Below are 26,703 nucleotides of genomic sequence, written 5' to 3'. Positions count from 1 at the left end.
CTATAAATTCTTTCAAATAAGAATTAATATAATTTTAATTGATTTTTATTTTTTATGTTTTTTTTATATATGTAAATGGAAGATAAATAAATATAAAAATAAAAACAAATATTTCGTAATTGTCATTTGATATGCTTCAAAGTCACGTTTTGCAGCTCGAGCACAAAAACCTAACCACAATTAAATAACAACAATAATATATTAACTATAAGATACTTCATTTGTAAAATTTATTAAAATCTATAAAAAAAGATAAAGACAATTATTTACTAAAAAAAACGGTTGTTTCATTTACTGCTCTTTTTGTGCATACATAACTGTAACTAATTTATCTATTAAGTATTCGGCAATACTCAGAATAGCTGTATGGTCAGCCAAAAATTCAATGAATTAAAAATAATAAAAATTTTGTTGTTGTTAGCTCGTCTGGTGTTAGAGCGAACCAGACGATGATAAGCGATATCCTACCCATACCCAATCCATCCACTCTCACTCCCTAATTCCATTCCCACACTTACTCTATCATTATCCATCCACATTCTAACCCATATTTCGTCCAGATCCCTGCGGGATGTGGAAAAGGGTATTAAACCAAAACGCCATTTTATTTAGTTATAGGAAACAGAACTGATATAAAGAAAATAAAGAGTTGATGATATTGGACTGCTGAGTTTTTAAGAACTACTGTAACTAGGTGCCATTTGATTTCGTAGAGTCGTAGTAAAAAAGTATGACTTTGTACGACTTAGATTGAAGAAACAATATTGATACTGAATTGTCTGCCAGTCTTGTTTCTTCATGTCGTTGATGTGAAAATTTATCGTGTTATGAATGATAATGTAGACCAGTTTAATGCTTAGGCATGCTTCTCATTCCCAAATATGTTGATCGACGATCTACAATAATCTCAATTTTTGGAAAAACATCTAAAGTAAAACTTTTATGCTAAAGATAATTGTACTATGTTATTATAATAGCGATAAAGAATTGTAAGAAAGCTAAAGAGAATATCGGAGAACTTCAATTTTCAGCTATGAGAACAAGTACAGTATATTTTTGAACATTTTTAATGTCAATCAGTTTTAAAAATGCGTTAACTCCAGTTCTAAAAGACATCTTATAATTTTTTAAAGAATTTTAATTTGATAATGATAATGGAGTTAACCCAGTTTGAATAAGTTTTAAAATTATTAAAAGTTTGATAGCTTTCAAATGAAGAATATATTTATAGACATATCTTTTATAGTCATACATATATTTCATATCTATTTAAATTCAGATTGATTTCTTTTTTATATTATATCTTTTATAATCTGCTAGATTAAACATAATTTAAAGTACTTGTAAAGATTAATGAAAGTAAAGAATAAGTAAAAATAAAAAACTTGTAGAACTTATATAAATAGACTTGATACTAATATATTTATTAGATTATTTAACTGAATAAAATCTCTATATAACATCATATATAAAAGTAAACTATTCTCAGTATAATTAAATGATGACTACGTACATAGTTCAACAAATTTTTGTATTTAATTCCAACAAACTTTTTATTATTTCAATATTTTTATAGCAAAATAGAAAAATTTTTAACACACTCAAACAAAACTATTCCTAAGACCGTGAAGGAGGGGGTACGGGGAATTTTTCACACCAACCAATTTAAAAAAAAAAAAAACAAAAAAGAAATACAACACTTTCTGCTAAATAATGATCAATACACATATACATATGTGTATGCATACTTGTGTAAATTATTTTGTTTTATAGATACTATCATAGAGGTTACGATACCATACATTTTGTGTTAGCCCTAAGGTCAATTTGCATTTCACTTAAGTGGGTAAGTATTTAATGATTGTATGGAGAAATCATTAACGATAAAAATGGTAGGTATTTACGACTTGACATTTCTTTGCTATATAAGCACTTTTTATACATAAAATCAATGAATAGTTAAAGAAATTTACAAAGTACCTATATGTATTTATAAGCAATTAATGATTAAAATTAAATGCTATAATAATCGTTATTATAATAATTATATCATAAGTAGTGTAACCTCAAAGTTCAAGTGTTTTATATCGGAGATAACTTAACTGATTCTTAATCTGAATACGTACAAAAAAAACCGATGATGGACTTTGTACCTAACAAACGTATGCTTTAAACTTAATATACTTCCTCATCGATGATTTAGCGAAAACTCATATTCGCATAGTTATATTAAACCACACAAATCTATGTTTTTCAAAAATTTTTATTGTGTTTCGAAAAATAAATAAATTTCAGTACAACCAAAAAAAGCAAAGAAAAAAACAACTCTAAAATTTCAAGTGTTTATCGAAAAAACGTGGAAGTCAATTTATATGACTCAATACCCAATGCTAGACTCGGTACTCACACACACAGTCTACAGCTATACACAGATACTTCTATACGAATCTGTAGTTGTGGCTGCCTTTAGATAGGTAAATATTAGTTTGGCGGCAAAATTTTACAAGTGCATTTGTGGTTAAGTTTTATGAAGTACATTTGGGTGCTGTCTGAATCAAGTTAAATAGTTTATAAAATATTTACAGATAAATTCCAGTGTTTTTGTATGCAAATATCGATAACTATTGCATAAAAAAATTATATATATACATTATTAATTATAGTATAAAAAGCAAATGCAAACTTGTTTTTCTAATTCAGAGAAGAAATAATCTGGAACTGGAAATTATTAATTTATACATAATATTTATATAATAACACAACCATAGTATTAAATTTTTTTCCAAGTTTTTATAAAACATCTGGAACACAATTGCATTTTTTATTACTCGTAACAATAAAATTGTTTAAAGAGATATCTTGTATCTTTTCATAGGAATCTAACATGAACTATTTGTGTTTTTTTTAACGGTTGGAAATTATATTGAAGAAATTATTAATATGTTTTATGAAATTTAGATACATCGGTCATTTATACGCAGAAACCTGAAATTAATGCCCACTATGGTTATATTTTCTAAAACATTTGCAATATATCTAGAAATAGACATTTATACGCCGAACTGAAATCAATATCCACAAGACCATATTCTACAAAGCACATGGAATTGTTATTAAAAAATAGATATATATTTAGATATATCGGTAATTTATATACAGAATTCGAAATTAATTGAATACACTATGATTATATTTTCTAACACATTTGGAATGAGCTCAAGGAATAGATACTTATACGCACACCTGTAATGAACACCCACGAGATCCTATTCTAAAAAGTACCAGTAATCCTTATAATAAATAAATATATATTTTAATAGATCGATGATTTATACAGAAACTCGAAATTAATACTGACTATGATTAAATTTTCTAAAACATTTGGAATGAACTCAAGGAATAGCTTAAATGAACACAAATGAGACCCTATTCTAAAAAGCACCTGTAATGTTTATAAAATATAGATATATACTTAGATACATCGGTCATTTATACGCAGATACTCAAAATTAATACCCTCTATGTTTATATTTTCTAAAACGTTTGCAATGTTTCTAGGAATATATACTTATACGCATACCTGAAATGAATACCTATGAGACTATATTCTAAAAAAACACTTGCAAAACTTATAATACCTAAATAGATATATTTTTATATGCATTGGTAATTTATACGCAGAAACCTGAAACAAATACCCATGCTAACCACATTTTGTAAAAAACTTGCAATGCTTGCAAATAATACATACTTATACATAGAGACCTGTTATTAATACCCACGATGACTATGATCTATTCAACACTTTCAATGCTTACAATAATAAATATACATTTAGATACATCGTTAATTTTTACGCGGAACCGTGAAATCAATATCCACAATTGTTATTCTCACAAATAATAGATACAAATGCATACATATATCAGTGTAACTTATATACGTAGACCCGAAATTTAAACCCAACATAATGACCATGTTTTGTAAAACTTTTGCATATTTTAAAATAATATTTATTTACTAATAGCAATTACTTTAAATATTCCAAAATTGTTTAGAGAGTTGCTACTGTTGCTACGGTCAACAACGATTTCTATATAAGCATCTGCAACATTCAATACAATTAAAAATAACAATATCACTCTAATATTTGGAATATATCTACATAACGGAAATAACACATTCTTCTAATTCCAATAGTAGACTTTTTATATTATTACTATTGCTTTTCGAAGGCGTAAATATAACGAACACCAATTTCTTGAGAATGTGACGGATATAGCTATCGAAAAATTCACATATATAAACGAATATTAGTTTTCGAGGAAGCTCTAAGTTTTAAAAGACACTCCTTTTGGGTCCAAAACAAGATGAAAATCAAGAGTATATGTTTCGAGAGAATGACAATTACCCCATTACCTGGAAATCGGGTAATCGAAAATCCATTACCCGGAGAAAATATAATGGCCTTCGTTTATTAAGCTAGAGATATTGTAAAGTCTAAATAAACCCCTTTCTCATTTAAAAATAATGAACATACTTTCTGTTTCATACAAAAACAGAGACTATTTGATGGTGTCCTCGCACCATCTGCCGATGAGATAACAATATGAAAGGCAATTGATATGTAGACCCACTGCGATCAGTTAGTGTTGATCCGACTGGGATCAGGATCAATACTGTGAATGTATACATACACTGTTTTCTACGCATTTATTTTTAATTAGTAAATGCTTTCATCTAATAATGAATATAATACTGAACAATTCTCCAGTATTCCCAGAAAAATATAGTCTTATGCGATAAATAGGCAAATAGCTTATAAGAAATGAAAAATACACTAATTATGAGTACATTGTTTATATTCTGATTGGCAAATTTAAATATAGAATATATTATATTCAAAAAATAAAACTAATTAATTTATTAATCAGATTAATTTATTAATTTGAAATATAGAAAAATTAGTAAAAACTATTTGTTAAGTATTAAAAAACAATACTAAATGACAAATATTTTTCTTTTAATAACTTTAAAAAAATAACTTGGTAAAATACTACAGTTAGATATATTAAAGTATTTAAAATTAAAAGCTTTTTTATGATAACGGAAGTACATATATAATTAACTGATAATAATGTATTATTTGTTTCACATGTTTTATTAACTATAACTATTCAAAGTACTTTATACATTTACATCAAAGTTTTTGTATATAATTTTTATTTATACATCCAATGTACTTCGCACATAATATAAAAAGAGTTTATAATTATAATGTTTAACATATTTTTTAGCGGGACAAAGGTCTTGAAAATTTTATAATTTATTGACTTTACTAAAAAATATATAATTACTTGGATAAGTGTTTAACTACTTTCTTTAGTTTAGATTAGGTAAAGTAAAACAGTCAAAGAGATCGATCTGCTAACCGATTGTGTGTGTTATCATATAAATTTCGAATAGTTTAAAACTATTAAAACTACTTTAAACCATTAATGAAGCCCAAAGGGAAGGTCTCAAAGTTTAGCTAGTCATTTTAAACTTAAATATCAGAGTATTAGTCACACATATTCACATTAAGCTTAGTAATGTATAATCAAACGATTATTTTGCTAAGATACTAGGTGTCTTCGCTATTCGATTCGTTGAAACCATCGCCATCCATTATTTTAGTGGGGTTATACGGAAACTTCAATAATAATATGAAGTAACATAAGTCATTCCTTAATATTCTTTGACAAATTATTCTCCTATATAAGAAAAGGTTACAATAATTCGAACAAGATGTTAAACACAATTTCTAATATAATATCCACAACTAGTTATCGGTCGTAAGTTGCAAAACATATATTCAGAATAGCTTGAGGATTTTGTATGTATTGCTTGCCGATGAGAATATACATTTCCTTCAACTTTAAGTAAAGGCCCTTTCTTTTCTTCTTCACACACAACTTGTAACATAGGTTTGTATCAAGTGCTATTCTATATCTTTGGTATATATAGGCTTATAAACTATATTTGTTAATGTGAAGTTAATATTCAATTATTGTTTTAAGTTCATTACTTTGCCGTCTATATATGTTACAGAGTCAAATCCCGATTGCAACTAACTCATCACCGCCTCAATACCAATAAAATAGAAAGATAGCAGTATCATCTGAGAATTATGCAGTGATATATACTAGAATGGTGACTAAATTTTTTTTTTAATAATAATTTTTAACAACAAATACCATATTAAATGCACAGTTTTAAAATATTTCATCATAAACAAGAAATATTCGAAATCTTTTATAGATTATGAATTATTTAATAGTATAAAGAGTGAAGTCAGCCACTAATAGAGAGTTGAACTGAATGAAGTTATCTTATTTTCGTTATAAGTTCAAAGTCCAAAAAAATAAATTTTATGTGTTAAAAGTGATTGGGTACCAGACGCTATAATATGCAAAATATGAACTTTGTTCCGCATATATAAAGTATATAATATATGCATAAATATAATATATGCATATAAAAAAAAATTATAAATATACGAAATTGTACTAATAATATAAATTTATTTTATTTATAAATATTCAATAGTAATTACGGGTTATTAAAGGTCTTGATAATTTTTATCAGTAGAAAAATTTGTTCCAAAAAAGTTATAGGCCTAAGAAATAATGATAGGCTTGCAATCTGCAGACTTTAAACTCAAACATTATCTACAGCTAATTTATAAATAATAAAAATGTTCGCTAATCCAAAATAATAAAATATTTAGAGTAATCATATAAAATTGATAAAGAAGTGATGAAATATTTTATAAACATTTTACCATTTTATGGTGATGGTGATATATTCGCGATATTGTTACCAAGTTCAATTTTTATAACCCAATTCTGACAGAAAAATTACTAATAAGGCAATAAAAAACTTTCATTTAGATTAGATTATGTTAAAATGTATGAAAAATGTAGACACTTCATATTAAAAAAAAAAATAATATTAATCGATATCGGCTGTTATATGATTTTGTTTTGATTCTTGTTATCGGCGCGAATTGAATTAATTTGAATTAAATAATGCGATAAGCATTTTTCTCGAGTTTTGTGCAGGCAGTCTGAAATTAAAATTGCATTGCAATGCAATTATTTATACGAGTATATCAGAAAATGTATTTATCTATATATCATTCTATATATATTGATAATATTATTGCATTGAAAAAATTTAATTTCACTCATAGTTATTTAAAAATAAAAAAATAATTTTAACATTAATTGATTTCTGTTTATAATAATAATTTAAACAATTTCATAATTCCAAATTGTTTTGAATATCATTAATAATATTAAAGATTTTTTTTGCAAAGATTATAAGAACAAAATCAAAGTCCAACTAGTATATAATTGATTTAGGTGCTGTATAATAAGCAGATGTGGGATAAAGACATGAGAAATTGTAAATATATGAAAGAAGTTATAATAGATAATAATAGTGGACAGCCTATTCAACTATGTTAGCTTTGGTAGGTTAGTATATAACTAGTATATAATTGATTTAGGTGCTGTATAAGCAGGTGTGGGATAACGACATGAGAAATTGTAAGTATATGAAAGAAGTTATAATAGATAATAATAGTGGACAAGCCTATTCAACTAGGTTTGATATGTTAGTATATAACTAGTATATAATTGATTTAGGTGCTGTATAATAACCATCTGCTCATCTGGTGGGATAAAGAAATGAAAAATTGTGAATATATGAAAGAAGTTATAATAGATAATAATAGTGGACAAATCTATTCAACTAGATTTGGTAGGTTAGATTTCAGGATGACTCTCTGTGACTGACTTAACAGATATATATCATTCAATACTTCCAATTAATTTAGTCAAAACTCTTTTTAATTTAAACTTAGTCTTAATATTAATAGAAATTTAAATTTATAAAACAAATAAATATATAAATAGATTTCAGGCCAAACTAATATATATTTTAAATAATACATATAAGTTCATAGGGAGGCCAAGATTCAACTAGGATCTAATGATGATGATATAAATTAATTTATAATTAATTGCTAACATTTTTCTAAATATTAGATATTTTTAAAAATAATATACTTGTAATAAATATTCTAACTAATAATCAAAGGTAATAAATTATTTATTACTACCAGTGAAATAAATTGTTTATAGATCCAAAAACAAATACTAACAATCGATTAATTGTTACTATTATAACAATTAATCGATTGTGAGCCAAATATTTATTATTACAATATTTTAATTAAAATTAAATTTAACCGAGCACTTTGATCAATCAACGATAACTGAACTTAATAAGTGTTAAATAAATTTTGTAACATTTTTTTATAATATGCAATATCGAAGTTAATGTTATTTCTTTGATATGGGAGCTTCATTTGTTTTAATAGACATTTAACACACATAAATTTTGGTGAACTTACAAAAATAGAAAAAACATTTTACGAGTTGATTAAGTAATAGAAAAAAAATAACAAGAAATCTTTAGAAGCTAAAGGGATACTCTATAACATCATAGGAAATGAATAAAAAATTGACTTACAAAGTTTGTTAATGGTTGTATAAGCCCTACATATGCTAAGAGCTTATTTAGATGTGTAAATCAAAATAAGATTTGGTGTAAACTTGATACTTCTGAAACTGAAGGACGGTCAAAAGGACGATAGATTGTAACATGAAGATAAAAATGTTAATAAGATATCTTTTATATATGGTAGAATACATAAAATATATAAATATAAATTCTCTCCGTTTACAAAAAAGCAACTAAACTTATTTATTTAAAATTTAAATAAAAAACTTTATTTTTGAACTTTAAAAACTTATTTTAAAAAAAACTTTCACTAATTAAATTCTAACCAACATTACGAACCATAAAGAATTTGGTACAAAAAACCTATTAAGATGAGTACTTTATTTACATAAAAGTACTTTACCGACAAACGAATAAAAATATTTATAAAAAATGATAAATTTAAAATAAATAATATTTGATAGTGTAAATAACCAACGAATGCTACATGATGGTATTTGTAAATACTTTCTTTATTTAAAATATAAATAACTGCAACGTTTTAATATATAACAATTAAGTATGTTATATTTGAATACTGTAAAATTCTACAGAGCAAACACCAAAAACTGGTTCTGTGTTTAATAGTAGTCTAATTAACAAAGAGTTAATAAATAGCTAATGTCTAAAATTAATTTTTGGTCTATAGGTATCCTAGCAGAGTTTTTATTGACCATGTAATGAAAAGTTAAAAGCTAATGATAAAAAGCCGGTTTATATGTATACTTGCAGAACCTTCATTGACCACGAAAATAATTAATTGCAATGAAAAAAAGAGTTAACAACTAACGACGAAATTTGTTTCTGGGATTATCGGTAATCAGTCTTCATTGCTTATGAAATAAAGAGTTAATTGTTAATGACGGAATATGGTTCTGGCTTTTTAGGTACCCTACCACAACTTTTATTGACCATAAAACGGATAGTTGAAAGCTAATGCTAAAAAGCCGGTTTAAAGGTGTACTCGTAGAACCTTCATTGACTAAGAATAGTATTAATAGTTAACGATGAAAATTAGTTCTGGATTAATAGGTATCCTAGTAGAGCTTTCATTGAGCATGAAAAGAAGAAAATTAATTGAACCATTAAATGAAACGTTAATAGCGACTAAAATTACTTCTGGGTCTATAGGTATACTAGCGTCAGATTTTATTAGCCATAGTTAACTACATAGAGTAATAGTTAACTACAAAAATGTATTCAGAACTTATAGGCATCACAACAAAACCTTTATTGGCCATGAAACTAAGAGTTTATAGCTGCCGTTAAGATGTATTTTGCAGACCTTATCGGAAAATCACTACAGAAATATGATCTATAAATTGGATATTTGTTAAAATGTTTGCTGAAAAGATTCTGACATTGAAAAAAATAAACCTTGACAGAAGAGTAAGCAGAAGTATCACACCAAGACCAAGGGCAAGTTTAATCACCTTAATCAGGTCACACCGACAGAAGTCTTAAATGACTAATAGGGACCCTAACTCCAAGTAATACTAACGTAGTCCGGGGTAGAACAGGGATCTCTAGGAATGAGGGAGAGTGATTTAGTCCGTGCGAGTCGGGCACTCACTTTTCAGGGTGACGGATTGTGGGTAGTGCGTAGGCATTCCAAAAAGTTTGATATTTGTTAATTTACATGTATGGTATTAACTTATACTTCCTTATTAAAATAATTTTTACACCTAAGAAAACGTTATTTAATTTTCATTTTATTCACTCATTAAACAACCTAGTATATAAAATAAATTAAAGATCGTAAATTGTGCCAATTAAGTTTTGATTTAACATCTAGTCTATAGTAAGAACGTTGATCTCATAGCACTGCATTTATATCGTTATATGATATCTTTACCTTTTATTACTCAATGTAATATTTACATATACACACTCAATAAAAATATCAATGACTCTGCTTAGGTCAGGGTTAGCAATGTAAAAAAATATTACTCTATTAACTGTTATTTTGGACTCACATACACAAACAAACGACTCATTAACCTGTGGCTGTCGTATTAAATTAAAATAATTTTTGTACCTACCCCAGTTCAAAACCTAAACTCATACCATTTTTCTTTTGCTTTGTTTTTGCATTTTTTTTTATATTAACTTAATTTTTTTGTTATTGTAAGGCAGTAACTTTTTTTATCTTTATTTGTGTATTTCCTTTGTCTGCTCCGTAATGTGGTTCTGGTTGAACTTCACATACGACTTCACATTCAATAAAAATAATAAAACATTTTACTTAACATGAAAAGTTTACTATATGTAATAAAAAAATAAAATACAATATAAAAAAAAAAAAAAAAGTAATTATTTTTAAACGTAGGACAATTTAACACAAATGCATAAAACAATTTTGCATTTTTATGCTTAATTACAATTTTTAATTAGAGTGCATTCGCATTTGAACTATTAGAAACGCTAATAAATTAAATAAATTATAAAACGTACGAAACTAAATTGATGTACTGAAATTAATTTTCTTTTTTTGCAAATATTTGATATCAACATTAACGACAAATATATGTTATCATGAGCTTACACTGCAATTGCAACCAATCAATAACATATATAAGGTTATTATTGTCAGTATAATGAAAATTGCACGATATGTAAATAAAATAAATTTATATACAGAATTTAATTGAATTTTTTTTGTGTTTTTTTTTTTTGTAATTTTAATATTTGTTTTTTGCATTTTTATAAACGAAAGGTGATATATTTTTACATTAACTTTATTCGTTAAGATCATTCGTAAAGTTATTATGAACACTAGTTGATTGATATTAGCGAGTGCCTAGTTTTTAAGCAATGCAATACAAAGCGCGAAAAGTATGTTGAAATTAAATACAATAACAAAATTGCATTGCTTTGTGAATTGTAAACAGAAAAAAGCATGCAACAACAACAACCACAATAAAGGAAAAAGAAAATTATTGTAATCCTATATGGATTATACTGTGTAGCGGTTATATACTAATGATACACAGCGCAACGCAGCACATTGCAAAAATCGTGTTGAATACGTTATGTGTTGTAAATATGATTGCATATGATGCACTTTGCTAGCCACTCGTTTTACAGCTGTTGCAACAACAAACGCAATACAATACTAACAACGACACAAAAAAAAGAAACAAATTTAACAAAGATGAAAGAGTTTTTAGACGTTTTTTAACTAAACCAAACTGCAACGAGATGCGATGACGAAAGTGCGATGTAAAACTGGTAGCCAGTCAAGTCATTTGTTGCTTTATTATTCGTACATTTTTTTATTTTTGATTGTGTAAAACAAAAAAACAACAAAAAGTTGTTAATGAGTGCAACAACAAAAACAACAGAAAACATGACCCCTCAATATAAAAAATTGCAAAACAAAATAAAAAATCTTATTACATAAATAAAACACGCTTTTTTTAATCTCTTAATAATTATAGCAATTTTGTTAAACAACTGCAGACAAAAAATAAAAAAACAAAAAAAAAATATATAAATAAAAATCGCCTATAATTTGTTTGGTCCATAACAACAACAAATTACACTTTCAGTCTACCCAAAAGCTAAAAATTTGTTAATGCACTTGAAAACCGGAAAAAAACAATCACTCAGTTGCACGCCGCGTTATGACATTGAAAACTGACTTGCTAGTTTTTATTATTAATACACACCACACCACTACTCTGCAATATTCCCACCACAATTTAATAAAAACAGAAAAAAAAACAGTCTAATTCAAACGTCATAACATTACCAAAAAATCATACTTCAATGGCAACAAAGTACAAGTTTTTTTCTATTCTCTTAACTTTTTCTTGTTCATAAAAAAACACACGAGGAGTTTGCTACACCTTGGTGTAGTCTAGCTAAATCAGGCATGTAATATTTATGACGTTGTCACGCGTTTTACGCTTTAAATAATTGCAATTAAATTGATAATAATTATGTTTAACTTTTTAAAAAATAACGATGTTGCTTGCCAAATGTACTAACCTGCGTTTACTGGACATTTTTCCATATGCAATTATCCAAAGTGCAGCTGATAGGCCTGCTGCGCCAACAATAGCGCTTTGATTTTGCATTAATTTACTTAATGCTGGTGCCATTTTTTATCTTTTATATATATATTTCAAATTATATTAATAATATTTATTAACACAACAAAAAATGGTTAAGCTATTTATTTTGAACACGTCGTCGTAAAAAAAAAAAAACTATTATAATTTTTTTTTTGCGCTTTGTTTCTTCTTTTCGTTCCTATGGCGTGTTTGTCAGTGGTTTTATTTAATACCCTCCAACTCTTTTTGTTAATGACTTTTTTATTTTCTTTGCAAAAGCTATTTTTCTTCTCTATTAATTTTGAAAGTAGTTATTGCCAAAACTTCTTTCTGTGCAAAAAAAAAGTTTATTTTATTGTATGCTTATACATATGTATATTACACTTGTATTTTGCAAAAAAAAAAATTATATATAAACTAAATTTTATATTTATTTAATTTTAAGCGCAAACATCACCCACCATTACCAAATACCGAACGAGTACTGTGTGCGAATTATTTGTAGCAAGTGATTTTTAATCAATGAATTTATATGTAATTGTTATATATTTAATCAGTTTAAACATTTGCAAATTCAATATACTAATTATCTCATCTACCGATAAGACCACAACCACCAAACGCTATCAATAAATAACAAAATCAGACTGAAGTATCATGATTCCAATAAGAAGGTGTAATAAAAATGTGTTGTGTTGTGTTGTGCAAGTGCCACAGTGCAGGGCTTAAAAGTGTTGCCAACTGCGATTAATATAGTAATAATAACACACAGTACTTGAGAACAGTTTGGATGAGAGTGTAATTAAATTCAATTGAATAAAATATTATTCAATATTAATCTAATTAATATTGTTTATTATTAATAAAAGTATTTATTTTTATTTTATTTTTATTATATTACATTAAACACATAAAAATAATATATAATGTATAACTTTGTATATAAATAGTCTACGCATTATTTGAGAACACTTTCGTTGGAAAAATAATTAAATAAATAGAATGATATTTGATAAACAATAGCTTATGAATATTTTTATACTGGATTCACATGAGAGTTTTGTTTGTAAGTTTAGCTGTCAAAAATTTTGCCTTGGAAGCAACAACAATTGACAGCTAAAATTACAAACATGAAAGCTAAAATTGAAAACAAAACTCTCATGTGAATCCAGTATTAGTTAAGAATTTTTAAACATTGTATAATAAGCAATAAGTTACTATAATAGTTTATAGTGAAAATAATAGTTTATATTATAAATTTAGTTTCCTTCGTCAAAATGGACGTTAAAAATCTATTTAATAAAGTATTTATGTTAAAGCTGATTGGTGTTGTTTTTGATTGATTGTTCTGATTGATGAAAGTATTTAATTTTTGCAATATTTTGTAAAAAACACTATTAAATATTTAACAGTAAACATTATTAATGACATAGCATTATATAGTTGATAAACTACACATTACATAGGAACACATTTGATTGGAGAATAATTATTTAAATTGAATGATATTCAATATGTAAAACTAATAGGAGTGTTTTTTTGAAGAAAGTATTCAAATTTTGCTATAATTTTTTTTTCAACTCAATTAAATATAAAAAGAACATTATATGCAACTTCACCATAAATTTACATCATATTATCGAAGACATATAAATTTTAGCATATAAAAAATATCTCAAAATTACATCCTATATTTAGTTTATTATTAGGGTGATGAGAAAGCAATTTTGAATTTAAAGATATCTTATCTTAAACATTAAAGGTCAAATTTTACAGGCCTAATTTAAGTTTTAAAAATGACAGTATAAATTAAATTAGCTGAATTGAAATTATGACTTTAAATCTGTACTTAATTGCTAAGAATCCAGGAATATGTTCTTGGGATTCAGTGCTTATCAATTCAACCTAGTGTCCAACGCACATTTATATTATAGTCGTTGGCTATAGTAGTTGATAATTCTCACCGTAGTCTAATTATATTAAATACAGTAGTAAATTATTGTTGCTCAATCGTATGCAATACTTCTGAAATGAACTTTGATTTTAAGCTTTTTAAACTTTCTGATACAAATAATCAAGATTGCCATGTTTTTTCATATGTTTTAATTTTCTTTCCATTTTATTGAATTTGACATTCGAATAAATTTATACATAAATTTAAAATAAAAATCAGAAACATTGAAACTTTTTTTTTATTCAGAACATATTTTAATTTTAAAATGATTAGCTCTTTGCTAAGTCGTTTAATTTCTTGATTAAAGTTTTAGTCCAAAATTTGAAGGACTAGAAACTATTGTGAAACTCTTTGGCGTTTATACAATGTAAGTCGCTTTTATATTGCTATTGCCTATTTTACTTAAATTGAAATATATTTATATACATTATTTAATAACGGAATTGCAAATGTAGTTCTATAAATTATTATAATTCCTCGTTCACAGTGGCGATATATGGTTTTGAATTTTTTTTGCTGTACGGCCCAATTCTATTCCGTTCAAAAATCACATTCGCGGACTTTCTTGAATTTATTTTGTTTCTCTTTAAGAGTCCGTTTTGAATAACAAGGCCAATCTATCTTATACGTTACGCTTAAAACGTATGATAAAAAGGAAAATAGTGTCCTTGTTGAACATTTACACCAATTCGGTTATCAAGTGAATTCTAAAATTGTAATCATCACGTTTCATGGGTTCATCTATTTTCTTAAAAACTTTTCACTGAAAATTTCAGAACAAGTATTTTAATATAAAATAAAAATTATAGTAGGAAACAATGAAGATATCTACTTAGCCTCACAATAGAGAACTTATCTAAAGTCATGGGTTGTGTAACTACTTACTGGCTATTAGGCAGATCCGCTGTAAGGTCGGAAGTTTCCTCTTACGTATATCTTAGAGGCTGTAGAGATTGAAAAGAATAGGAAACTGTGCTGCAGTACTATTGCCACCCAGCTCTAGCTACCCCCTCGGAAAAGTGGTTAAAATATTTCCGGGGTAAGGTGGGTTTGTTCAAAATTCAAGCAGCACCCGAAACCATTTGGAGTTCAAATGCTAGTGAATGAGTTTCACTTGCGACACGGAATTGTAGGTCTAAATCTGATACAACAATGGTCAGAGTTCGCAGCTTCTTCTGCCCTGTTCAATAGAGGTTAGCCTTTTTAATAGGAGTGTCATGGTAGAGAGCCATAGAGTTAAAATCCAAAGTAATATGGGTAGAATAACAGTTTTCATTATTTTCATTTGATGTGGAGTTACATTTCTCAACCAGTTGCTGTTTCACTAAGAACAGCAGAGGGGTTGAATAGGGGTTGTTCTCTTTCAAAGAGAATATATAACTATATCCAAGCATAAAGCTTCGATTAGTGCCAGCAAAAATCCTTGAAATTCCAATGGGCTGCTTAGCCACAAGCATATCAAACTTTTTAGAAAAATTTGTGTTTAACTCCCTCATAAAGGTTCTTTATTGGGGCCTCGAAAAGATTCCATAATTAATTATTCAAGTTCCTATGTTATGTGGTGCTATTACAGTAAAATCGTAGAGTAAACTTGGTCTCCACAGTAAAACGATATAACCTATTCTTTGTTAGGAGTTTTTACTTAAATAATTTTCAACGTGTAGAGTAAGCTTCTATAAATAAAATTATGTATTTCAAATAAACCAAACATGCGTTAGGTGTATATATATATATATATGTATATATATTTTTTACAATATATTTTAAATCTTTAGGTATGATTAAAATGTATGAACAATATATTAATTAATATATATAAAAAAGATCTGTACATATCAAATAATTTACTTTCTTTTTGGTGGTTTTTGATTACGACAAATTTTGTTCCGCCGTGTCCAGATGCTTTAACAAACGATATAAACCTACTGCTTCCTTTACACGGTTATGACCAACACAGAATGCTTCGATCTCAAGGGACAATGCTTTAACATCAATGATTTTGTTCCTTATAAGTGATTGCAAGAATACGCAAACTAAACGCACCAAACGTGCCTGCATGTACTTATCCGTTACTGTTTCGCAAGTGGAAATACAATTGCTTATATACAAATTGATGAATTCTGGTGGTAAATTGACTAAAGTCGTTAATCTATTAACAACTTCCATGGAGTGCAATGTGATGCTACGGTCGACCAATACACGGAAGTACTGCGCCATTTGTGTTGTATTTACAAGTCGCGTTAGTATTTCAACAGATATCAATGGATTATTTTCAACAAGTTGTGGAAGTTTCTCTGAAGTTAAACCAAACTGATGTACAAAATTTTCATTTTTCGTCAATTCTTCTAGTAACAGTTTTTGATCTTGTGGTATTAATGGTTGTAGGTATGCTTGTTCGCACAAATTTTTCAGACTTGCATCAATGCAATCGGTGTTATCATATAAAATTTTATTTGTGGTGTTGCTGATTAAATCAAACCACACCAATTCATCCTCGAAGTCCATTAAAGGTGGCGCCACCGTAAGAATTTCAGGAGTCAAAGCATTTTTTAAAGTGCATATTTCCTCAGTTGGTTGACCTAATTCATCGGGCTCATGTTCGGTAAATACTTTTTCTCCTTGATTCAGATTAGGAATAGGTGTTCCGCCACTCATTCCGCTCATTGTTATCACTTTCGTTGTTGTATGAGCAGCTACTAATGTTAAATATATGTAACATCTAATGCATTATCAAACTGTAAAAAACAAAATATTGTTATAATCTTCATTGATATTATTGTCAAAAGCAATAAAAAAATATATTTATTAAAATCCATTTTATAGCAAATTAGAAATTTGTTTCCTTGGCTCGTCTGCTTCTTTAGTTTGATATTTACAGCATTTAGCTAGTAAAAAAAGAAACAAGCTTTGAACAAATTCGCTAAAGCAGTAAGTGTTGTATGGTTAGTTTATAATTTAAAATAATTTCTTTTTATTATAAAATAATTACTCAATTTTTTAAAATGTTTATTTTGCTTTTTGCCATACCTTTGTGTATTTTGCATTAACATAGCTTGGTTTTAAACGCACTATGTTGGTAACCTACAAATTAGTTTAACATTAATTTAAGTATTTAAATAAAGTCGAACTCGTTGCCAATAATTTTGCTAATAATATTCCAATTAGATTTGCAATGTTTATTTCAGACCATAATAAACATTTCATTGCAATCTGACATAAGCAAGAGTGCTGCCAGCGCGCACAATAGTGTGAAGAAAGCATGACGTTTATAACTGTCAAAGTGTTACCACATGGTTACACTTCACATTTATCTTACGTGTTAATATAATATGTAAATTTTAAAAAGTATATAATTTTTTATACACACACGTTTTCTTTTTTTTTTATGTAATATCGAATACACCAATTCTATATTCTGGTTGTGTTGTGTTACTTAAAGTCTGAGTAAAGTCTGTGTAACATTTTCAAATTTCGACAGGGATGTTACGCTCTCTCAGATGCTCTCATTTACTCACAAATTTGTTCGTGGAACGCACTTGTGTATACACAGTGTTACTCAAAGTTACTATGTGTAGCTCGTGGAACAGACCTAATATGTAAATAGTACGCAAATATTTAAAATAAAAACATATGTTTAAACAATTCTTTATAAATTATAGATTTAGTGCGGAAAATGCTATATTGATATTTTAGAATATATATTTCCAACTAAATCGATTGTGTATAATTTATAGATACAATTGTTTATGCAAATATTATTAATTAAAAATTTACTTCATTATTCATTATTATGCTAAAGTGGTAAACTGCTCAATAGAAACGGCATGAATATTTTGTATGTAGAGCAAAAGTAATAGGAATTTAATTCTTTGTTCTATTTAAGAGAACACTGAAAATATAATTTACTCATTTCTATATTTATTAAAAATTTGTCTACTAAAAAATTAATTAATCTTTTCCATTTTCTCTAATAATGATTGGTATTCCCCCTTAATCATCCTTAGTAGTGATTAATAGGCAAAACCGCTTAAATAAGATGGTGTGAATGTGCTATAACCTAAAATTTTTTTGGTTTTTGTTAACATCTTTAGGGGTCCCTACAAATTTTTTTTTTAAATGTATATTCCGACATATTAATATTGATATTAAAAACAAAGTAATTGATATTTACTTATCATTTTACGTTTAGTTAAGAAAATATTTTTTTTAGTTAATATTACATATAAAATTAATTTTTAAATAAAATTTGTGTTTCATTTTTTCTATACATTTATCTTAAATCTTTTAACAACTGGTAATACTTTTATATATTATTATGAGAATTTATTTATATACATTTAATGTATTTATAACAATATTTATTTTAGCATCTCGGACTAAAGAAATTGATTACATTTAAATTTACTTCTACCGAATGAACTAAGGAGACTCTAGCAATTGGACTGTTAAAAACTTGTACGTATACAATATATAATTGTTTTGTTTGGTATATATAAAACACATATCTTATGATATAATTGTTATTAAATTGCAATTGATTTGCTTAACAATATAACAATATTATTAATATATAATATAAAATATTAATTATATATTAATAACTAATATATTATTAATTAATAATATATATTATTAATTAATTAATTAATAATATATATTATTAATATAACAATATTATTGTTACTAACATAATAATATTTATTTTAGCATCTCGGATTAAAGGAATTTATTACTCTTCACCGATGAACTGTGGAGACTCTAGTTATTGTAAGTATTCAATATATAATTGTTTTGTTTGGTATATATAAAATATATATCTCATGATTTGATTGTAATTAAATATATATATATATATATATATTTTTCGATGTCCATTATTTTTCTTGTTGTTCTTGAGTTAGTACTCTTACGCACTTTTACTCTATAATGACTGGACATCGATGAAATAATTATTAAATTATTTATGTCCAAATTTTTCTTTTTTGACAAGCAAGCCATGAAATAATATTTTATAATAAAATATTTTTCTCTACTAAAACATTTTTTTAATTTTAAGTTGAAATGTATTTCGAAATACAACTCTAATAATTTTCTATTCTCCACTCACATTCAGCCAATTCAGACGAGAACTACACAGTCGCCATATTGTCTTGAGCACAAGAAACTATTCATTTAAGTAGTCGCAATCGTTTGGATATTAAAAATATTCCTGTTCGTTTAAGTCAAAGGTATGATTTATGTTGGTAAATTAATTATAAGTATATTACATATGTCTTAGTTATAAAATGAAAAGAAATGGAATTGATTTTTAATTAAGGTCTTAAAAATGTATTCAATAAATACGTAACTTTTCTCACCATCACAAAGCCTCAAAGTAGGCAAAATTACATAATGTCATATTTAAAGAAAAATTCTTTAGTTTCCAGTGTAAAACTTTATAACATACTAAAAACCGTTAAAAAACAATTAAGTATATATGAAAAACTTTTTAAATTGTACGAAAGGGAAACGTAATATTCATGCGTTCAAGTTCATTTTTCATACAGGAACAGGCAGGTAAACCATTCAAACAGCTAACCTTCAACGTTGCGGCCACATCAACAAGCAAGGAAGAAACGCTGATTAACCGCAGGATACGGATTAAAAAAATAACGTTGAGCAAGTAAAAGTAATATTCCTTTTTTTAATTAAACTTTTTTATATAAAATATTTTCTTGCTTCTAAATAAATATGTATATTTAAAAAGAGTATTGTGGCAAGCAAATATATATAAATCAAAGTAAATACTATTGGTGAAAAAATGGTAACGACATCAAGCAGCGCAATTACTTATTTGGATATGGTTTAAATTACAGATAAACTGATGTCCAGCCAACGCAGTAAACGTGATGAATATGCAATGCAAGACCATCGCCAACGTGACCGATATCGCCGTAGTCGCAGTCGCAGCCACTCATTAGAACGTCGCCGTCATCGTCGTTCTCGCAGCCGTAGCCGTAGTCGTAGCAAGGATCGCTATGATCGACGTGACAAACATTATACATCACGTCGCTATAGAGATGATTCAAAATCACGTTCGAAACGTCATGAACGCAGCCGTACACCACAACGCTCGAATAAATATAGTCATCGTTCACGGTCACGCTCACGTTCGCGTTCACCCAGTGCAGAACGTTCTGATAAAGAGCAGCACAACAAATATATGCAAGAACAAACAGCGTCTGACAATAGCAAGGATTCAGTCAATACAACTTCATCATCCAAACAAGATTATGACAGCTATTTAGAAAATCTACCACTACCGAAACGTACTCGTGAAGGTGCCTACTATAATTTAAGCACAGATGAACCAATAGATAAAGAACGTATACATCGTGAGATGGAAGAAAAACTGCGTGAAACTCTAGCTAGAGAAGGTAAAGTTTATCCACCTCCAAAGCCCGAAGCCTCACATCCAGTGTTTGCTAACGATGGCTCATTTTTGGAAGTATTTAAAAAAATGCAAGCAGCGCAACAATTTCCTTCTTCAAGTGTACCAACTGCTGCACCTATGTTACCTGTCGTTACAGCTAGCACTTCAACAGCACATTATGCGGCGGCTACGGCTGTGGGTAAATCAGCTCCACCACCGCCTGTTGTGGGTCGTCGTCGTGGTGGTAAAATTCTCAAAACCGGCGTTGTAGCAAAACCTAAAGCGAATGCCGAAACATCATCAGATCCGAAAGACTTCTGGGCTTTATATTTGGCCGAAGTTAACAAGTATAAAAATAATGCATGCGAATCTGAAAGTGGCAACCGGCCTCTTGTAAAGTAGGAACATAGATAAAGAACAAAAATACTATTGTATATGTATATATAACTATTACCATTAACTTATCAATTTTTAAGCATTTGTTGATTTTACAAAAAGATATTCTAAAATTTTAAAAAAGAAATCAGTTCCATTTTCTTTATAGATGTTTAAGTTTAACTATTACAACAATTAGTAAGTCGTAGACAATTTTTTTTTTTTGTAAGAACCAACTATTCATATTTACAAAAAATAATAATAGTAATAATATTAATATTAATACTAAGCTATATATAAAATTATGTTAAGTATACAAAATTCACCGTAATGAAGTAACCATCTAATAACTTCTCCATCCTCATCCTTGAACTAACGTATGTATTTCTCTGTATATTTCTTCCTTTTATGGTCAATTCAATAATATTAAGAAAATATTTCTAATATGTCTAAAAAAGGAAAAGGGGAAGATATGAAGTTGGAAACAGCACCATTTGATCCACGATTCCCCAATCAAAACCAAACACGGTATTGCTATCAATCGTATTTGGATTATCATCGCTGCCAGAAGATTCGTGGTGAAGCATACGCACCGTGCAACTACTTCAAGAAAGTCTTCAACTCAATGTGCCCCAACGCTTGGGTAGAGAAGTGGGACGAGCAACGTGATGCTGGCAATTTCCCCGGTAGAATTTAAATACGTTTGATGACTTCATTAAATTCTACTATTAATTTCTTGTTGCTTAACTACAATAATAAAAAACCCATAAAAATGTATTTAATAACTTAGATTTATTCAATTAAAGAAGGTACAAGCAATTAATTGTTTTTTAATTTGTTTGTTATACATTATGGCGACAAATAAACTATAAAATTATAAATTATATAATTGTTTTTCTATTATTGTTGGGTGACAATAGACAAATAAACAAATAATATTACTAACAGCAGCAATAAGTTATTTACTATAATTTGATATTGTTAATCAAAATTTAAGAGCTGACTATGCGGCTAAAGCAGATACTCTCGAATTATCCATCATAAGTCATCTCTGAGAAATAGTTTTAATTTATTTAAAATTAAAATAAAATTCTTCATCACCTCTAACCGCTATTCAGAAATGAAAATCTCAATGCTAAGAATAGGAAGCTATTATATACTCAAATAATTCGTCCGTCACTTCTATATGGATGTGTAGCGTTTAGCAAAGCTTCAAACACTACTATTTGACAACTAGAAATTGCACAAAACCAGGATCTGAGAAGACTTTTTAAAGTACCATGGTACATTAGGATGAATGACATCCTCAGGGACCTCAAGAGTGATCCCATTAAAAAATACATAAAGGATAGAGCCCTGAAATTATTTACGAAAACTAGCAGACTTGCCAACAGCGCTTTATCAAATCTCAGAATGGTTACAGGTTCCTCGGAGAGGTATGCAGATCTGAGGTCAATTATTGATTAGTCTGATGAAGTGATAAACAATAATCCAGTTAAGTCGTAAAGAGGGGTTTTGAAAATACCTCAAGTTAGTAAAAGTGCTCGAGTGCGCTTTTGAAAATGATTTTTTTTTATATTATTTTAATTAATTGAATTTTTGACTGACCATATAGTCATTGGTCATTTATGGAAAACTGCTAGAAGATTGGCACAGTTGTGGGGAGGATGATGAAACCGCATGTTGTTATTGTAGTCCGCAGGCAACTGCTTGTGTAGTCCCTTTTGGGTGTGGCGAACGACATTTTTTGGAACCGTGAAAAGAATACTTGATATTGCTTAGCGCATACGCAGTGCTAGCTTATGCTAGTTAAGACTATTGTACTTAACTTGATAAAACGGCAACAATGAGTGCCATTTTTCATACAAAATTCATATAAATATATGTCGAAGAGGTCTGAGAAGTCTACATTTTCTTACAGCACCAATAGTTCAATAACAGTTTCAATGAAAATTAATTTTAAATTTGATTGAGCAAATCTCAAGACTTCTTCTCAGAAGGTTGTCTTTTCTATAAAGAGTAAGTTCCTTTACCTTACTTAATGTTTATATTTTATGGTTTTTTTTATAACTGCTTTAACGTTTTAACGAAGTGTTTGAGCAAAACTTGGTAGTCTCAAAAAAATGAGTGGGTCCAGGACACATGATCTGTAGCCTTTTATTAGTATTTGATTTTGATGTACACATTTGTTTTATTCTTATTATATGCAACAAATTCATTCCAGTAATTGGTGGAGTTCAACGACCACTTTAAATAGTATTCTTAAACGATACTAAATTATTATTACAGTAGTTTTCCGATTCTTGTTAACTGGTTTACAATATCTAAGGTTAGGTTGGTTCAGACTGACAGCCATGTGAAGAAACAATGGCTAGTTATGATACCACGTTTCAGACCCTGTTCATATGACAGACCTAAAGGACCACTTTAAGCACGAACGGTATATCTTTGAGAATATGCGATTATTTAATTTTATTTATACAATATACTTTTGTTTGTTTTATACGACTGAGAGGATAGAAATGCCTACACACTGACCACGATCCAGCGCCCCGGAAAGTGACTGCTCGACCTAGGCACCTATATACATTTTTGCAATATAGTAGAGAAAAATGTATATAAATATATGTTTGGATCCAATGTAGGGACTGGCTTAGGGAAATTTAAGACTCCTCGTTACTAACACTCTTCATCTCAGCTTTCTTCACTTATTACTAGTATGAACTTTCCATACTGTGGTAGAAACCTTCTCCATTCATTTCTAAGAAGTGGTTTTAGTGGGTTTAAGTCTCCTACTATGGTGGTTCGGATAATGTAGTGTTACAGAATATTGAAAGATATACTACATCCAACACAAAAGATATAATTTTTCCAACACATACATTTATGACTGAAATTATTAACCGTCTTTTAAGTTAAAAGTTTGAAATCTAAGCTACGAGTATATATTAATTTAATTTTATAAAAAGTGATTGAATATACATTCTAATCAAAAACTTATTTTCAACTTATAATTAATATGCGCATTATGTGGGTACAAATCGGAAAGGTTGTATTAGATGGTCGAAAAAAAATTTTCTAGGGGTTATCAAAAATAGTTTAATAATTAAAAACGTAATTAAATTACGTTATTGTCAATAAAAGTCTAATAATCTAATAGTCTAATAAAATATATTAAGCAGAAACGAAGACATAATATCTAAATATTCTTTTTATCCTACATTGTTCAAATAAATAAATATAGTGTTTCAAAAACTGTTGCCCAATAAGTAATGGTAAAGGATTTGTGGATTTTTAGCTTGTTTAAATAACGGTTATGTGTGTTAAAAAGATTTACATAAAACAACAGAATTGATTTCTATTAACATTTGTATTTGATAGTATAACAAAAATAAAGTTTATTGATCTTTTTACAGATTGTTTAACTAACTCTGCTTTAAGATAAAAAAAAAATGAACTTTTCACAGAAAAAAATTTAAGTGCATAAAATGCAATAATTACAACAAATTCACTTATAAAATTAAATTTTATAAAACTACTTTTGGCAAAATAATATTGTAATGTATATTGTAACGATTACTTGTAAACTTTTAACAGAACTTTAAGTTATATATAAATTAAGTTCACATTATTGGTGTTATATATTTTTACGTGAATTAATCTTAGCCTATATCATTTTTGTTCATAATCACAATATATGTTTTATTTGCAATAACTTAGTTTATAGGCACAATCCCTTTACTTCTTTCTGGTAATTTCTATATATACCAATGTAAATAATTTAGTCACATGATCCATCTAACCACCCATCTCTCCATCTTTCGTTCACTTTACTACAATCGAATAATGATTTACCTAATTTCGCATTTACTCGATTATGAAATTTACATAGCCACATTGATAGCTCTGATTGGGACTCGACATTAACAGGATTTTGTTTCAGACTATAAATAAATATTTATAAAATAACGTAGAAATAATTATACATTATATAAAGTGAAAACTCTCCGTAAGCAAACCGTCATACATACTAAGCCAACTGGCTCAATTGTTTCAAAACACAAGAGAGGGCTAAGTGTTCGTTAGGAGAATTTTCACTGCCAGATATAAACGTACTCTTTACGAAAATCATTTGCGCAATATTCGCAGGGATATATTTTTGACAGTGCCTCAAAAAAGTTTCTTGCATCTGCTTTTTGTTCCTCTGTAGGTTTTTCGGTGTAAAAAGCTGCGAAAGTGTGTAGTAAACCCCATGTGGCGTGTCCCAGTCTTGATTTATCCATAGGACAATCATCTCGTTTGTGACCTGATTCCTGGCCATGGGCAGGGGTGTTATCCTATAAATGTTATATTTATGTGAGTATAGAGAATAAGGATTTCATTTGTTTACCGAGCCCGTTTTTGTATGAAATACTTGTCGTTGCTGATTAGACCAAGATTTGAAATCAGTACAGGTTCGACAATTTGGATCGGGATTCGTACGTGTTCCATAGGCATCGTATTTTGACATTATACTGTTCAAAGTATCTTTGCTTGTTATCTTTGGTTGCAACAAACTATCCGGCCCTGCATTTGTGCCGCTGTCTGCAATATTTATCAGCTGTGATGAAATGTAATTAACAAATTTTTAGGTTAATTAAATTTTCACAATGAGACTTTATCGTTTTTTATTAACACTTTTGCCAACAAAGTAAATTATTGATTAAAATTTATTTAAAAAAAATTTTATTTTTTACTTTATAAATGACAAAAAACTCAATTCAGTAATTAATTTTAAATAACTTTTGTATGGCGGGATTTTTAGCACTGCAGTGTAAGCTTTGCTAGATAATAATTACCTTATTACTTAATATATTTTTAAAACTAATACAAAAATTTAGTAACGTATCCACAAACATCTAAAATAAATATTTATAATTACTTCAATTTAGATTTAGTGTTGTATTTTAATTTTATATCATTTCAACAGTTGAGCAAGTGCATTGAAAATTTGTACAAACAGCTGATTTGATAAATGTTGACATTTCTCGATTTGACAGTGGTCAGTGTTGTAAAACGTATTAATTAATAGAACAGACAATGCAGTAAGAAGAAAATATAGCCGCTATTTTTACCAACATCATTTTTGCACTTGTCTCATTTAGGTTGTATTGCTCGTTAAGATCGCTAATGAGGAGCATTTACCAAACCAAAAGCTTTCATATAAATGAGCTCATTATAAATATAAATTATCATTACAAATAAATAAAATAACTGTCTTAAGGCGGAAACTGTCAAATGCAGTCAATTACTTG

General features: G+C 27.9%; 4 protein-coding genes across 13 annotated transcripts in view; 1 reads left to right on the top strand and 3 right to left on the bottom strand.

Annotated features, from left to right (window-relative positions):
• Nucleotides 1-13,316, bottom strand: part of LOC119670879 (ATP-binding cassette sub-family D member 3) — a gene marked incomplete at its 3' end in the record, with an annotated part of 31,022 nt that extends 17,706 nt beyond the window's left edge. The window contains 2 exon segments of the mRNA XM_038081313.1: nucleotides 12,604-12,998; nucleotides 13,130-13,316. Of these exon segments, the coding sequence (XP_037937241.1) occupies nucleotides 12,604-12,716 (113 nt within the window). The 5' untranslated portion in view covers nucleotides 12,717-12,998; nucleotides 13,130-13,316.
• Nucleotides 13,317-14,846: 1,530 nt separating this feature from the next.
• On the top strand, nucleotides 14,847-22,228 carry LOC119670876 (cytochrome c oxidase subunit 6B2-like). Of its 8 annotated transcripts, none has more exons than XM_038081305.1 (7): nucleotides 14,847-14,989; nucleotides 18,990-19,077; nucleotides 19,330-19,389; nucleotides 19,736-19,850; nucleotides 20,169-20,284; nucleotides 20,478-21,432; nucleotides 21,841-21,920. In XM_038081305.1, exons 6-7 carry the CDS (start codon nucleotides 20,486-20,488, stop codon nucleotides 21,851-21,853), a joined length of 960 nt encoding a protein of 319 aa, XP_037937233.1. In that variant the 5' UTR covers nucleotides 14,847-14,989; nucleotides 18,990-19,077; nucleotides 19,330-19,389; nucleotides 19,736-19,850; nucleotides 20,169-20,284; nucleotides 20,478-20,485; the 3' UTR covers nucleotides 21,854-21,920. The 8 variants fall into 8 exon arrangements, with proteins under 8 accessions (XP_037937233.1, XP_037937230.1, XP_037937236.1 ...); XM_038081302.1 differs by having other exon boundaries at nucleotides 20,169-20,290; XM_038081303.1 differs by lacking the exon at nucleotides 14,847-14,989 and adding an exon at nucleotides 17,468-17,550 and having other exon boundaries at nucleotides 20,169-20,290.
• On the bottom strand, nucleotides 16,353-17,856 carry LOC119670878 (CCR4-NOT transcription complex subunit 11). Its single transcript, XM_038081311.1, has 2 exons — nucleotides 17,650-17,856; nucleotides 16,353-17,357 (listed from the first exon to the last, which is right to left on the bottom strand). The coding sequence occupies exon 2, from the start codon at nucleotides 17,284-17,286 to the stop codon at nucleotides 16,492-16,494; it is 795 nt and encodes a 264-aa protein (XP_037937239.1). The 5' UTR covers nucleotides 17,287-17,357; nucleotides 17,650-17,856; the 3' UTR covers nucleotides 16,353-16,491.
• Nucleotides 22,229-24,950: 2,722 nt separating the features above from the next.
• On the bottom strand, nucleotides 24,951-26,384 carry LOC119670875 (FAD-linked sulfhydryl oxidase ALR). Of its 3 annotated transcripts, none has more exons than XM_038081300.1 (4): nucleotides 26,331-26,384; nucleotides 25,800-26,009; nucleotides 25,526-25,746; nucleotides 24,951-25,353 (listed from the first exon to the last, which is right to left on the bottom strand). In XM_038081300.1, the coding sequence occupies exons 2-4, from the start codon at nucleotides 25,917-25,919 to the stop codon at nucleotides 25,191-25,193; spliced, it is 504 nt and encodes a 167-aa protein (XP_037937228.1). In that variant the 5' UTR covers nucleotides 25,920-26,009; nucleotides 26,331-26,384; the 3' UTR covers nucleotides 24,951-25,190. The 3 variants fall into 3 exon arrangements, with proteins under 3 accessions (XP_037937228.1, XP_037937227.1, XP_037937229.1); XM_038081299.1 differs by lacking the exon at nucleotides 26,331-26,384 and adding an exon at nucleotides 26,248-26,283; XM_038081301.1 differs by lacking the exon at nucleotides 26,331-26,384 and adding an exon at nucleotides 26,248-26,272 and having other exon boundaries at nucleotides 25,800-25,993.
• Nucleotides 26,385-26,703: the final 319 nt, after the last annotated feature.

Source organism: Teleopsis dalmanni, chromosome 1, assembly GCF_002237135.1.
Source record: "Teleopsis dalmanni isolate 2A chromosome 1, ASM223713v2, whole genome shotgun sequence".
NCBI lineage: Eukaryota > Metazoa > Arthropoda > Insecta > Diptera > Diopsidae > Teleopsis > Teleopsis dalmanni.
The sequence above is the reverse complement of the archived record's forward strand: the minus strand, read 5'-3'. Positions and strand labels throughout refer to the sequence as shown.